Source organism: Lytechinus variegatus, chromosome 1 (genome assembly GCF_018143015.1).
Source record: "Lytechinus variegatus isolate NC3 chromosome 1, Lvar_3.0, whole genome shotgun sequence".
Lineage (NCBI taxonomy): Eukaryota > Metazoa > Echinodermata > Echinoidea > Temnopleuroida > Toxopneustidae > Lytechinus > Lytechinus variegatus.
The window spans coordinates 95,308,097-95,324,514 of NC_054740.1; the positions used below are offsets into that span (position 1 = coordinate 95,308,097).

Here is a 16,418-nt window from a genome sequence, read left to right on the forward strand (position 1 = left end):
AAACATTCAGTTAATAAAGCATAATTTTGGTCTTTTCAATGAACAGACTTCTGTTAAGGACATATTTGATAGAGAATACTGCATATATTTTCAGATTTTGGGTATAGATCTTTTCATGACTTACAATAGGCCTACATGTAGATGCAGAGATCACAAAGAGCTCATTTTATGAATTTCAATTTGTGAAGCTGTAATATATATATTATGGTTTCACAAATTGATTCCAAAAACATAACCAAAAAGTTATGACAGTTAATGTATTTTTTGATGCCAGTAAATGCTTTGTTAAACTAAATTCTATCGTCCTCCAACATCTTCAGGAGTCTATCACAATGCGATATCAGATCAATTCAAATGTTTAAAAAAGGATGTCAAAAATAAACATAGATTTTATTGTAAACTAACTTGAAGTACATATTGATTGTAATAACAACTGTTCCATATATTGTTCACACTGTTCCTGTATGTAAACAGGACATTTCTGTCATGAGGACACCATCCATGTTTATTTCAACCATAGATTTTTCATTCAACCACTTTATTACAAACTCCCTTTATAATTATATTTTCTTATACAACATTTCCTTCATTTGCGGATCGAGTGTATGCTTATTAATACTCCGTGTGGGATGATTACTTCTTGTGATTCACGCTCGCAACACCTGCAATAAGCCATTTTAGAATAACTGAACACAAAAACGTTATACAAACTTCACCTTTGATTTTGTTTTACCAAGCCGCTCGCTCATTATATTCTCTCCCGAAAAATTAAGCCTAAATTTACATTTTTGCCATGATAAGAAGTCACTTCAAATAAGTTTTTCTCTACTTAATCACTATCAAACTCCCCCACAATGACTTCAAGCAGGATGAATATATCTTAAGGTGAAATTATCAACAAAGTGCCATTTTGACGTATGAGTTTCATTTTTTGGCTTTACCCCCAACGAAAATTCGTTCGGCCGCCCCTGCCTTCGCAATCTCATAATAATTGAACGAAACAGTGTCCCCCGCCCCTTGCCTCTGCCTCTGCTTTCCCGGTTTTCATTTTTCGGAATAACGAACCGTATTTTGTTTTCGGATTAACGAACCTTATTTTATTTTCGGATTAACGAAGCTTATTTCGTTTTCGGATCAACGAACCTTCGGAAAAACGAACCTTATTTCGTTTTCGATCAACGAACCTTCGGAACAACGAACCTTTTTTCGGTTTCGGATTAACGAACCTTCGGAACAACGAACCTTTTTTCGTTTTCGGATTAACGAACCTTCGGAACAACGAACCTTATTTCGTTTTCGGATTATCGAACCTTCGGAATAACGAATCGTCGGAATTACGCCACAAATGTTCGGATTAACGAACCCTTTTTCGTTTTCGGATTAACGAACATCGAGGTATAGGCAATTTACGTGTTTCGGAATTACGAACCTTCGGAATAAAGAACCTTCGGAATTACGAAGCTTCGGAATTACGAAGTGTAACCTTTTTCTTTTGGGGGAAAAAGGTCACTAAAATTTCAATATGTCTATGAAGCTTATAATCTTTTGTTTTTAGGTTTACCCAGTAAATGATAAGGCCAAATGAAATCCTTGTTTTTATCTTTCCTATATATAGGTTTGTCAGCCCTGTCATTCACAGTGCAGAAATTGCTTCAATGGTACAGAATATGATTGTCTTCAGAGTGAATCATACACAATTAGGACTAGTTTCCACACTGTAAGTCATCCACAACTTCTTCATTCTCCATAATGTCGATTTGCCATATTTTTATTTTTTCCCCAAAACTTCAATTGTTTCCGAAAAAATTTGACCTCTTTGGTCAAATGAACTTGTTCTGTGCATTAACCATGTGTAAAATAATGATGATGTGATGTGCATTTGCCGATTAAGAGATTTTTAGAAGATTTCTTAAAGGAACAAGGTCCTGGAACTGTAACTTATATCTCAAAAAGTTATAATAGTTCTTTGAAATATTCTAATATTCATTACCAGGCTGCACATCAATTGTCTTCAGATAAACTTTATGATTTTATAGCAATAAAGTGTAGCAATGATATGACACATTTGGAAAAGGTGATAATTTAGATTAGCCATTCTCAAAAGTTATTAACATGATGCAATAAGATATGTGAAGTAAATCGGTACCTAGCATTCTTTGAAAATGGTTTTGCACCAGCCAGATTAATCTCAGAAATAATGACAATAAGTGCCTTAAGCACTATGTAGAATAGATATGAGCACTCATTCATATGTTCTTCATATTTATGTTATAGTTTTTTCCAAGGTGCACCATGTATTTTTTCATGGGCATATGTTGGTCCTGAAAATGACCAGCCAAACTTGATGTTTTGTCAAGTGTGTTCTTGTCTTCTCCCGAAGATGATGGAAACCTTCAATAGTTACAGAATTTTTTTTTTCATTTTGAATAACATCACTTTCCTTTCCTCATGCATAAATAATTCTGTTCTAAAGAAAAATAAGACCCCTCTGTCTTTAAAAGGAGGATTCTTTGAGCGATATATAATTAAAAGTTCTTATTGAATTTTGTGTGAATCGCACCAGTTCTTTTGTGCACCCTCCTGTACAACGGAATACCCCACTGAACTCAGTCCATACGTCTGCGGCAAGGACTGCCCCTCTATGCAATTCCCCAATGCTAAGTCAAAGTGCGAAGCCTGCCACAGTGAATGCAAAGGTGGTTGCCAGAATGGCACACGGAGTGGATGCTTTGAATGCAGTAATGTTGTGGTGAATAAGGAATGTCGCTCAGAGTGTCCTGCTGCTTATGAGAACGTCAATGGAACATGTCTCTACCCTTCACGGGCCAGACCAGACTGCAAAGCCAAAACCAGGGTGAGTACCAATGCTACTTTACTTGGATGAAGCTAGGAAGGATGGATGATGATCATCATAATCTGTGCTTACAGTCAGTCGGCAAGCCCTGAAAAAGTAGCTTCTTTTATCCAAGTGATATTCATGACTATAGGGTTTTTGCATAGTTAATGAGCTTGGTGCGAACCAAAACACCTCTTTTTATTCTGCCATTGCTGCTCTAAATATTAACCAAATTTCATGTTTTTGGTATCTTTGTAAAGAAGAAGAATCATTCTTTCAGGTCATGTGTTTGGAATTTTTAAAAAAATGTTGTAATAAAGGGAAAACTTTTGATATAAAACATGAAACAAAATGATTTTTTCATGCAACAAATGTTGTTGTTTTCACACTTGATTTCTGTTTGAGCACAAATGATTTTCAGATCATAATAAAGCTGAAGATCTACGCTTTAATATGATATAATTTGTATAAGAAGATGTATCTTAGATGGGTCAGCAGCCAGCTTTTCATAGGCCAAATACATTTAGCAGCTCAAAAACAAGGATACTGCACTCTGATTGGTCACAGGGTGCGTTTATTCGACACTTTTTTACCTTAGAATCATGATTAGAATCATGATTCAAATCACGATTCTGCAGAATCACGATTGCGTTTAGTCGAAAGTGGAAATAAACGTCTTTCAAATCACAAACATGAAACACGGAAAAAGGGGCGTTTGGAAAGACGTTTCTGTAGAATCACGAACGAAAAGGGTCGTATAAACGATATCGTGATTTGAATCATGATTCTATGACGTCATTGTGTCGTGCTTCTTCCGGGTTCGACTCAAAGGCGCGCGCTGTGTTTCGTGCAGGTTAATTTTCGTGTAGCAGATTGCCAGTGTACTAGTACGGTATATGCCAATTGTCATGTGCATTTAGGAATTTCATTCTGTGTATTGTACCCGGGGTTGTACTGTAGCGTCATTTGTATATTTCACTCAGGGTGACCAGATTTCACAAAATGAAATACGGGAAAATTGACAAACGAAGATCAACAAAGAAGCCCACACAAAGTGTGGGCTTCTGAGAATCCATAGTATAATAATAAGACTTTTGAAAAAAAATATAAAGAATTAGAAGGGAAGGTGAACGAAAGAATGAAGGAGAGAAAGAAAAGAGATGATTGGGAAGGAAAGAAAATAAAGGAAAACAGAAAAAATAACAGAAAGTTAGAATAAAAGGATGAAAGAAATAATAAAAGAGATAAAAAAAGGTTTCCGTCATTCTTTGAAATGAATATAGAAAGAAAGAAAGGAAGGAAGGGAAGATTAATAAATGTCTCGCAAAATAAAGGAGACAATTAAAGGGGGAAAGGTGAGAAAAAGAAGGAGGAAAGAAAGAATGAAGGAAATAAAACATGTTTCCTTCATTCTTTGAAAGAAAGAAACAAAAGAAAGAAATAAAAATAAGGGAAAAGAATAAGAAGGGAAAAATGAAGAAAGGAATAAAGAATGGAAGGGAAGAATGAAGGGAAGAGAACGAAAAAATAGAAATAATGGAAGGAGAGAAAGAACGAAAAGAAACAGGAGACGAAGAGAGAAGGAAGCCAAGGTAATTAAAAGGAAAGAAAGAATGAAGGAAATAAAAAAGTATATTGGATAAAGAAGAAAGAAAGAAAAATGAACAGAGAGAGAGAGAAAAGAAAATGTCGAGGAAAGAAAGATAGGAAATAAAGATAGATGGAACAAAAAAGGGCAAGCAGAAAGGATAGGGTATATATAAAATAAAGAAAAGGGAAAAGTTCAAACTTCAAGTAAACAAAAAATCCAATCATCTAATAAAAATCATAACTTTATTTGGTGTTTTTTTTAATGTATTTTAAAATTTTAAACATAAAATGTTTTAGAAATGAATAAAATTTCAAAGTGAAACATATTGTTAAACTTAAAAATTAGATGAAACATCGCGGCATCGTGCACACCAAGACTCAAAACGAAAGCTGAAACAACTAGATCTACGAAAAGTCAATAACATTTTCCTCCGATTACATCTCCAAATCATTAAACTGAGAATCCATAGTATAATCATAAGAATTTGCCGCCGATTTTGTGATTATTTTGGTGGAAAAACTGTCTGTTTATCATGTGAGATGTTTGCATCTTGAGAATTTGCTTCGATCCTCCATGCCTAGCTAGTAGCCTGCCACACACAGGCAGGAGGCCAGTTCGTTTGCAATGTATTAGCAAGAAATCATCGCAGAACTTGCAAAAGTTTACAGTTATCGATTTAATTGTTGTCCCTGCTTCGTCAGCTGTTGGTTATTTAATGAAAATTCGTCACTTTTAAATGTATTAACTACATTTTATTCAATATTCTGAAATACGGGACAATCCGGGAAATACGGGACGTCTGGTCACCCTGATTTCACTGTTTTCATCAACTTTGTCTTCAAGTTCCAAAGGCACAAATTGGATGACGACAAATCAGGGCTCTGCTTGTGCTTTGGGCTCAGCCTGAAGCACAAGCATCCCTTACCGGGATTCACAGAAATATAAGACGATCTACGAGTCCCTTTCAGCGGCGCTTGCAAGGGAGGGATTTCAACGGAGATGTGGCACCGCCTGTCGAGACAAAATTAACAGAATTCGTGCCCAGTACTACGGCTACCGAACACCATTTTTGATGAACCGACAAGATTGAATACAAGTAAACAAAAACAATACACGGAATTCTGGAAGTAAAAGATTTATTTTTCGGAAGCCGAGTTGCACTTGCACAAACGATCGCGCGTTAGCTCCGGTGGCAGCAAAAATCTAACAGCCGACGTGAAGTTAGAAACACGCGCGAAAATGTTGACCTATACTTCCTGGGTCAAACTGCGCACTGTGATGCGCACTGGATCGGCCCGAATTCAGGGAGAAACAGCGTTAGAAAGATGGTCGTATAAACGCTGATTCTGTCGGATCGTGATTCATGTTGCTGTTTTGAATCATGATTCAAATCGTGATTCCAATCATGATTCTGGGTTGAGGTCGCATAAACGCAGCCACAGAGACCACACACCCTTCTTCTTCTTCTGATAAAGTACAGTCCACCGACTGGTGCATTGTCCAATTCCAATGTTCCAACGCAAATTCCAACGCAAATTCAATTCCCCCACTGGGCCTCGATCTGCAAGGTCACACTCACCAGGTGGTAATCTCTTCAAATAACCCTCGCCTGTTGTTGTGAAAACATTATTCAGCCAATCAGAACTCTGGATTTTTTGTTACTCAGAAATTTTAGAAATCTCGTCTTGCATCTTAATGGAAAAAGCTGGCTGCTGACCCATCTAAAAGATGCCACATATCAAGAGTGACATTGTAAGAAAGTATAGAGTTTAAGCTTTCTAATGATATAAATAATGTTGGTACCTAAAACACAAAATGTTGCACAATTTGCAAGTGAAAACAGAGGAAGAAATTTCTGTTTGATGCATCTTTTCTGGTAAAAATATCACTTATTTATCAAAATATTTTATTCAAAAGAAATAACCAGCATGAAAGAGTAACATTTACTCTTTCCAATGGTAAAAAAATAATCAATTTTACTCCAAGAGAAAGGGGTTAAATTCTTTGAGAAAGAAAGTCTCACAATTCACGAGATTTTGCAGGGACATGAATTCAGCCACGAGAGGACTTGGATAAATCTGGCCCATTTTTTGCTCATTAACACAGGGGCTTGCCGACTGACTGCTTAGTTCTTTCTACAAATGTAATTCATCGTGAAATGTTGATTTTGTTATTAATGAGATGTTCAGTTTCGAAAGTCATGAATATCGCAGAAGTTCATTTTGTGAAAAAATAACAGCACACAGAAGTGATTATTTTGGACTTTCTCATGCTTTGAGGATTGATGTTTTAGAGTGATTTGAATTGTTTCCTAGTTAAAAGGTTTGGTTTCATGTAAATTTAAAGAAATATCCCTGTTTTATTGCTCTTTTTTCTTATTTCACAGAATTACTTTTTTTAAAAGTTATGTTTGTAGCATAGCAATGTATTACATTTTCTACTATACATTGCGTATCAAAAAAGGGACAGTTTTGAAAAGTCTATAAAAAATTTGTTTCAAATTATTATATCTATATTTTGATGTTAATAGATGCTCTAAGATCTTATCTTTGAAATGCCATTTAAAAAAATAAATTTTGTTCATGCTTGAGCGAACACGGGACGTACGTTTTTGTCGGGGGTTCAAACAGAGGCTTGCGCCAAAATGGCAGAAATGAGAAATTTGATGATTAGACTTTTGGCTAATCAGCAGACTTCCTCTTAATGTTTTCATTATCTTTGCCATAATTTTCAAATTATGCCGTCAAATTTTATTTACAAATGTATTTATTTACCTGAATTGTATTGTTTTTCATTTAAACTTATTTTACCTTTGACTTTTCATTCATAAGTAAGAAAAGAAGAGACTTTTTGCCAACCCAAGTAAGAAGATTTGCATTATTAATTGGGAGAATTTTGTAATTATTCAAATCCTTTTATTATGTGAAACAAATTATGTAATGGTACCTTTAATAATTATTAGGTGAAACAAATTATGCTATGGAACCTATAAAAGACATGAATCCTATTTTCAAGAGGTTATTGAATTCTTCACCAAGTTTAATTATGTGCTTGACAGGACAAACAGGAAAGGATTCATGTCTTTGAATGGCAATGGTGTATTGAGTCAATTTTGAAGGAGCAAGATATGGCAGATCAGATAAAATGTATTCAAAAGTTGTGAAGCGAGCAAGCAAAAATTTCCACTTTTTTATCAAAATATCCAATCTTGTGATTTTGACATAATATTCAGAAAATGATATCATATTTCACTTTCTATGTTTTCTGTTATTTTCCTTTCCACTTTTTTTTCCTTGCTCATAACTTTTTATTTGGGGGGAGCACCCCGAGTCCCTACCCTCAGTATGCCACTGTTCATAGGCACCATAACTTTTGAAGCACACAATGAAAGGATTTGAAAAAAAAAACATGCTCTCCCATACTTTGGTTTGAAAAAATGTTCTTGCCTAAAGAAGGAATATTCAAAGCTAAAGGAACAACAGAACTATTCAAGCAAATAAGTAGATTTGGAAATGAATTTTGACCGCATAATTTGAAAATTATGGCAAAGATAGTGAAAAGGTTAAGAGGAAGTCTGCTGATTAGCAAGAAGTCCGACCATCATATTTATCATTTTATGCCATTTTGGCGCAAGCCTCTTTTTTCACCCCAGACAAAAACATTCCGTGTTTGCTCAAGCATGAACAAAACTAAATTATTTTAATGGTATTTGAAGGATAAGACTCCAAAGCATGTATTGACACCAAAATATAGAGATTATGATATGAGACAAAAATTTTATAGACTTTTCAAATCTGTCCCGTTTTTGTTTTATACGCACTGTATAGAGACTTATAACAGCAAACTCTGAACATATTCACTTATTTCTTCTTGTTTTTATATGTTTGAATTAAACTTTTGTTTGTTTTGTTTGTTTTTAATGTCTACCCATCTGTCTGTCTTGAACCTGCTGTCATCCTGTTCCCATGACAACCAAATCCTACTTCCTGTGCTTCATCTCTTCTTGTTAATTGTCTTTTCTCAACATGTGTTGTGTCTCCTACGGCTTGGTTGTATCTTTTCAAATTGTACTTTTACTTTTCTGATTTATTCCTTCAATGTTGCAACAACTTTATCAAAAAAATTGTTAATCACATGAATTGACACATATGCTTTTCCATTTTCAACTCTTTTTATCTTCTGCTGAAACAATCTATAATACTCACATATTCCACCGTAATGTGTTGTACTTGCCATACTCTCTTGTTAAATGTCTTATTCTAAACCTTTTATCTGCTATCTATTGATTTCCTTATACTAGCACAAGTTCTCCTCATCTTAACAGTGGAGGTTTGTCCATCGGACTTCTTGCCGTCATCGTGATTAGTGCCCTCATCATCTTCCTCATTATCGTCATGTTTATCATCTGGTTCAAACGACGTATCAAGAATGATATGTACATAGACATCCCGCCTAACATAGTGAGTAAAGGTTGAGTTTGAGATTACATTCCATAAAGTATGAAGCTTTCCTGAAATGATTCATCTCAGTTTTGTGCTCCAGACAAAAGCTATTTTCAAATTATCATGGCTAAATAGGTTCATGAAGTGAAGTAAGAATTAACAAAAATTAGGGTTTAGCGTACAGAAGGTTGATTATTGAATGGCATTGCAATACTTGAAACTTATGTGTGTGAAGTGGCAAGAAAGGCACTTATGTTTTCAATTGGTAGATTTAGGAACCAAAAATAAAATTCAACTTCAGACTATTGTTACATTATTATTTAAGGATTTGGAAAAGTGTTGACATGTAGATGAAAGAACAGATTGGCTAATGCCTAACATGTGTTTCATGTAAATATTTTGCAGTTTTATAAAAAGAATAGATAATGTAGTGACATCATATTTTACAGGCTAGTGATCAAGATTTCTGGCAGTGATGAATTGGAAATCAGTGCAAAATTAATGTAGGTTATTTGATGTTTAAAAGAATAGATGAATATACATGTAACACTTTAATATCTGTTTCGAGGATACTATTGTTTGGACAGTTATATTCCTGACATGCCTTTAAATCTGAAATTTGTGTAGTAAACAAAGCATATTTATTAGGAAATTATACATGTTCCAAGAACACGTGTTGGTACATTTTTGGATGGTTGGTATTTCTTTTTTCCATGTAAAATCTTTCCATTCTTTTTCAGGACTTAAATGATATGAAGAGCATGATACTACACTGGAGCAGTAAGTAAAATGAAATAAATGGACATATTCTTAATGCTGCATATAGTACTCTTATGATAGTAAACAAAGAGGTTTTGAGGGAATGTTTACTTCCTATGTTTTCAAACATATTAGACAGTAAAAATAATACATTTTGCATCAGTACTATGTATCCCTCAAACAGGATATTCTGAAGATTTTTTTTAAAATAAAAACCATCTTCAATGACTTCCGAATATCATGGACACTGAAATCATTTGACCAAGCTTGTTTTCTTCTCTTTGAAAGAAAACAACTTTTCGTTCTTATGAATAATTATATGACAGGGAACACAATCACTCATCACAGATCCCAGATTTAAAAAAAATTCAATGTGCTTGTTCACTGAAATAATACATTGACTAAGTCCTTCGGAGACGCTATGAAACAGTTGACCCCTTCAATGCAAGCTATGAGATTTTCATATCAGCCAGATCATTGTCAGTCATTGTGATATCTGAGCCGATGGGTAATCACTTTCTTTCCCTTCCAGCCTTTGACACCCAGCAATGTGGAACCTAACCAGGCTCAACTGAAGATCATCAAAGACACTGAGCTGAAGCTAGGTCCAGTCCTTGGATCCGGGTCCATGGATCCCAGAGGGTGAGAAGATCAGGATTCCTGTAGCTATCAAAGCTCTAAGGGAAGTCTCACCACATGCTGCTGAGGAATTACTTGAGGTGGGTAATGTCAACATGCTTACTGTGAAAGCAAACACGACATATTTTTAGCGTCTTTGTCCCAGGGGGGGCACTCAGTATATAATGCATAGTGGGTATGTGCCGCGGAGGGGACCCCCATTTTTACACTCAAATTTCCATTCCAAGGCATGGCATTTTTGCCTTGTTGAGAAAAAGAACAAAGAAAGCCGCTCCAAGGCATAGCATTTTCTTCTTATCGAGAAAAAAGAAGAGAGAAATCCGCTCCAAAGCTTCGCATATTTTTCGTTACGCCGCTCGATCGCGTTGAATGAGCTGCAATTTTGGTGGAAAGCGGCTGCGGAGCTCCCCGGCGGAGGCCGCGCTAGCTGCATCATGCACGCATGACCGTTCCGTAGGGATGCATACGCGCTCACACGCTGGCGATCCGTTCCAAGGACCCCCGTTTTCACAAACATTTGTCGTTCCGAAGCCCGTTCCGAGGACCCTCCTTTTTACAATAAGCCCTCTCCAAGGCCCACGTTTTTTGTCTCGCCCGCGGCACACCCCCACCACTTTTTTGGTCAAGTGCCCCCCCCCGGGGTCTTTGTATTTGAACCAAATATCAACTTGATATCCATATTCACTTTCAGTCTGTACTCAAATGAAATATAATCTAGAGTGGATACTGAATGGGAATAAGGGGCACAGGTCTTTTCTTCACCAACTTTCTCCAACATCCAATAACATAATGTGCTAAAAATGTGTTATGGAGAGCTCCTTTTGTATAAAGCTCTTGAAGAGAACCGTAATATTTGTGTATGATAACTCAACTATGATAGGTTGTGCACGGTCAATCCTTTCCTCCTCTGAATTTGATTCAAACAGTTTATTACATGTATTCATATATCTACATGATTCTTGTATCACAGGAAGCAAAGGTTATGGCATCTGTGGACCACCCGTGTCTGCTACGTCTTCTGTGTGTCTGTATTGCACAAAACATGACATTGATCACCCAGCTTATGCCATTAGGAGCTATCTTGGACTATGTTCGTCAACACAAGGAACAGATAGGATCTCACCATCTCCTTAATTGGAGCTTTCAGATTGCTAAGGTAAATGGACTCAAGATTTTTTGTGCTGATTTGAATTTGCTCTAATTTTTACAAACCAGATGAAACGTGGGATATCTTACAATATTTGTATGATTAGATCTCACGTCCTACTTGTACTTTTGGTCTTGTGTTGTGGTTTTATTTTTCACTGCAGCAACATATAATAAAACATATAACTTAAACATTGAAAATCGCTTTACAGCTATGGATGAATGAAGGTTGCTACTGTTAAAAATGGAATGACTGTGATTGGATGTCATTAAACTGAAGGAAACAGCTAGATTAAAAAGTTGCATTCAGTTTTGGCTATCACTTCCACCCATAAATAAAATCAACACCCATCTTATCCAGTTAATACAAAACAGATTAAAAGGAATGATTTATGCCCATTGTGATACAAGTCATTTAACAGATTTTGGTCTCTATCTCACTGACACACCCCTACACACATTAAAAGGAAATAATTTTGGTAAAGAAAGTTTAACCCTAAAAGGACTGGGGGGGGGCCATGGTCCCCCCTCAATGCTTTGCACGATATTTCCAAAACGCAAAAGGATAGCACCACAAAATTTTATGACTTTTTTCTTTGAAGTCTCGCGCAACTTTTGAGACCAAATACACGACATACGGGTATAGTATCGCGAGGTCACGTGACTTTCACGAGACAATGTTGTGCTGAAAATGGTTCGTTTTTAAACCTTGTGTACAAAGTCTATGGGAGATGAAATTCATAAAAGGGTGATTATTTTCCAATCTAATTGGTTTGCCTAATTAATTTAGGGTTTAATTTAGTTGTTAGTCTGTAATAATTTCAATTGAGAAAAACAATGAAAAACAAAAGTACTAGGAACAACATTTGGGTCAGACTGCACATCATTGTCTTGTACCTCTTGTAGTACCAGTGAATTGAGATAACATTGGGTTTCATCTCACCGCTGCCACCAATAAATCCAATTTCACACCTATGACCACATCAGGAATAACATTGGGTTTCATCCCTCCGCTGCCACCAATAAACCCAATTACACATCTATGACCACATCCGGAACAACATTTGGGTCAGACTACACATCATTGACTAGTACCACTTGTAGAACCAGTGGATTGAGATAACATAGGGTTTCATCCCACCGCTGCCACCAATAAACCCAATTACACATCTATGACCACATCCGGAACAACATTTGGGTCAGACTACACATCATTGACTGGTACCTCTTGTAGAACCAGTGAATTGAGATAACATAGGGTTTCATCCCACTGCTGCCACCAATGTGGTCCAACTCATCACCATACATAAATTCAATTGGGTCAGATTACATGTCATTGACCAGTGCTTACCAGTAACAAATTTGGAGATTTCCTGGAAGGTTTTACTTGATTGTCTAGATTCTTCAGAAATAAGAGCAAAACATTATTTCTTCACTTTTATCACAGGGAATGGTATACCTTGAAGAAAAACATCTTATTCATCGTGACTTGGCTGCTAGGAATGTCCTTGTTCAGAGCCCAGCACAGGTGAAGATCACAGATTTTGGTCTGGCCAAGTTCTTGGAGGTTGATTCCAATGAATACAAAGCACAGGGAGGCAAGGTAAGGTCAAGATGGAGATATATTGACCTACGTGATATTACCCATTTGATTTTTTTAGCTGTTTCAGGTCATTCTTAGTTTTGGCTATCATATAGGCCCCCTAAATAGAAATGTTGGAATCCCATTCACACTCTGACAGATATCATAGAAACAGAGTTTCTCAGCCAATCAGCATCAAGGAAAGTTGTCAGATCTGATTTTTTGTCAGACAGCATAATAATGATGAAATTCCCTTCAGGATATCATATCACCTGCATTGTTGCTAACTTGCTGGTAATGATTTAATTTCTTAATGCAATTGAAATCGTGACTGCATGTGCTTTATGAGGCATCATTGGCTAGTCTTAATTGGGGTAAAAGATACATCTGTGCATGTGTGTATTTTGTTTGGATATGTGTATAAGGATTTCTTTGTTTTCTGTATTCAGATGCCCATCAAATGGTTGGCCTTAGAGTGTATTCAGTTCAGGAGATTCTCACACAAAAGTGATGTATGGAGTTTTGGTGAGTACTTTAGAGTGACATACCTCAATACTTCATCATTTCTCCTTACCAATATGTTTATTTACAGGTGGATCAATGACCATATCATAAAATTCTTTATTTACTTATATGTATTTCTTTTACAAAGTTTTGTATTTGATATTAACCTGGTTTCTGCATTGATAGACTTCAAACTATGATAATTTAGAAAGCTTTTATCCAACTCCTGGGCATTTGTACCGAATTAAGTATATTGAAACTCAGATATGGGAATTCAGAAGTCCTTGGTTACTTATGCACTTCATCATTTAGAGATCTGTTCACAAATAAATACCAAATCAAAGAGTTACCTTTTCTGGCATTTCAGGGTCCTTTATGGTTCATGTGTCATACAACATGGTATTGTCTTTATCATTTGTAAGTGTAACGCTATGGGAGCTGATGACCTTTGGAGGAAAACCCTATGAGGGGGTCAAGGCCCGAGAGGTTCCTGAACTCTTAGAAAGGGGTGAGAGGTTACCCCAGCCTCCAATCTGTACCATTGACATATACATGCTGATGGTCAAATGTAAGTAATTACAGTCATGATAAAGTATGATATATTTTATTTTTAATTAGGATAGTGACACAAGCTTTTCCTTAAGTAAAGAATTATAGATTCAATTTGTTTAGAGTTAGAACATTTTATTGTTCACAAATAGATTTCTTTTTAGTTTGGCATGTGTTAAAAAATAGGTATTTAAGTCATAATTGTATGTGTGTTACCTTTTTATTACAGATTGTTTGAACATGTAGATACCATATGCACTGGTAAATTGTACTGAATTTATCTGAAATAAATTTTGTCTACCTGCATGGTAGTGTCATTACCATAATCATCATTTATTATATCCCATATTTTGACTTTTTCATCGTTGATTAGGTTGGTTGATTGATGAAGACAGTAGACCTACATTCAAACAGCTGCAAGAAGAACTAGAGAGAATGACCAAAGATCCTCAGAGGTACCTTGTCATCCAGGTGAGACTTCTAGGATTTTTGAACTTTTTCTAAGTTGGTAAAGACTAGATGAACAAGTTTTGAGATACCATGTAGGCGTATATACTTTGTCATGTTAGTTTGGAAAAAGAATTGTTTTAGATGTATATATCAATGTTTCTATCTTGATGTTTCAACATATTGTGCTCTTTGTCAGGTGTGAAAACTTGATGAAATTGGAGATACACCCGAGTGAATTTTATTCCACCAGCTTTTTTATTCTTCTTTTGTATTATTCTAATTCTAGTTAAAAGGTTTGGTTTCATGTAAATTTAAAGAAATATCCCTGTTTTATTGCTCTTTTTTCTTATTTCACAGAATTACTTTTCTTTAAAGTTATATTTGTAGCATAGCAATGTATTACATTTTCTACTATACATTGCGTATCAAAAAAAGGGACAGTTTTGAAAAGTCTATAAAAAATTTGTTTCAAATTATTATATCTATATTTTGATGTTAATAGATGCTCTAAGATCTTATCTTTGAAATGCCATTTAAAAAAATAAATTTTGTTCATGCTTGAGCGAACACGGGACGTACGTTTTTGTCGGGGGTTCAAAAAGAGGCTTGCGTCAAAATGGCAGAAATGAGAAATTTGATGATTAGACTTTTGGCTAATCAGCAGACTTCCTCTTAATGTTTTCATTATCTTTGCCATAATTTTCAAATTATGCCGTCAAATTTTATTTACAAATGTATTTATTTACCTGAATTGTATTGTTTTTCATTTAAACTTATTTTACCTTTGACTTTTCATTCATAAGTAAGAAAAGAAGAGACTTTTTGCCAACCCAAGTAAGAAGATTTGCATTATTAATTGGGAGAATTTGTAATTATTCAAATCCTTTTATTATGTGAAACAAATTGATTTGATTTGATTTGATTTATTTATTTCCGTTTCACAATAGTATAAAGAACATAGCAATAATATAATAAACATAACAAAACAAGGTCGAAAATACTACGAAATATAATATGTATACATAAATAATCATAAATTTAAAGAACACAATTGAGTAAATAAATTTGTCTGAAATTACATTTGTATTTGAAAGTAAAACGGAGGGACTTGCCGAAAAAAGCAAAGCTTGTACAGGCGGCAAGCCCCTAACTTAGTTTCAATATAAAACTACAACAAATAAATATTGGTTTGTAATAATAAATTTGTTTAAAAATAAATACAATTTTTGTGCACTTGAAAAAACATAACTGATGGGTCATGTAAAGAAATATTTACGTTATACAATATTTTAAGAGAGGGGGAGATGAGGGGGGGGGGCAGAAGGGACAGAGCAGTGCAATACACTAAGTAGAAAAGAAATATGGCAGGCAGCAGGAGCAGGTACTTGGCTAATTGCAGTTTTAAGAAGAAAAAATAATGTAAAACAAATAATATACATGACTATATGTATATAATATAAACTCATATACATAAAAGTTGAGCATAATTAAATCAGTTATTTTAGTTATTCAGCTTGACCTGTTTGCGACGAATATTTCAGAATTAACATTTTTTTCAGTTTGCGTTTAAAAATATTTACATTAGGGGATTCTTTGAAATCTTGAGGCAGAGAGTTCCAATAGGCAGGCCCGGAGAAGACAAACGAGTTTTTTGCAAATAAAGTTCTTGTTAAAGGAAGATGATAACATAGACGTTGCCTTGTTGGGTAGCTGTGTACGGAAGCATTTTTACGGAACATATTAAAGAAAATGGCGGGGAGATCGTCCCTGCTTAATTTAAACATAAATTGACTAAGTTCGAAAAGATATATGTCATTTACTTTAAGAATGTTATTTTCAAAAAATAAGATATCAGTATGTGATCTAAAGTGTGTTTGAAAAATTATTCTTAGAGCTTTTTTCTGGAGAAGTAATATTCTA

The 16,418-nt window shown here is 35.2% G+C and overlaps 1 protein-coding gene across 1 annotated transcript in view; it reads left to right on the top strand.

Annotated features, from left to right (window-relative positions):
* LOC121405695 (epidermal growth factor receptor-like) overlaps positions 1-16,418 on the top strand; it is a 33,312-nt gene that overhangs the window by 2,303 nt on the left and 14,591 nt on the right. The window contains 4 exon segments of the mRNA XM_041596606.1: positions 1,616-1,717; positions 2,564-2,815; positions 2,817-2,854; positions 8,734-8,887. Coding sequence (XP_041452540.1) covers positions 1,616-1,717; positions 2,564-2,815; positions 2,817-2,854; positions 8,734-8,887 — 546 coding nt within the window.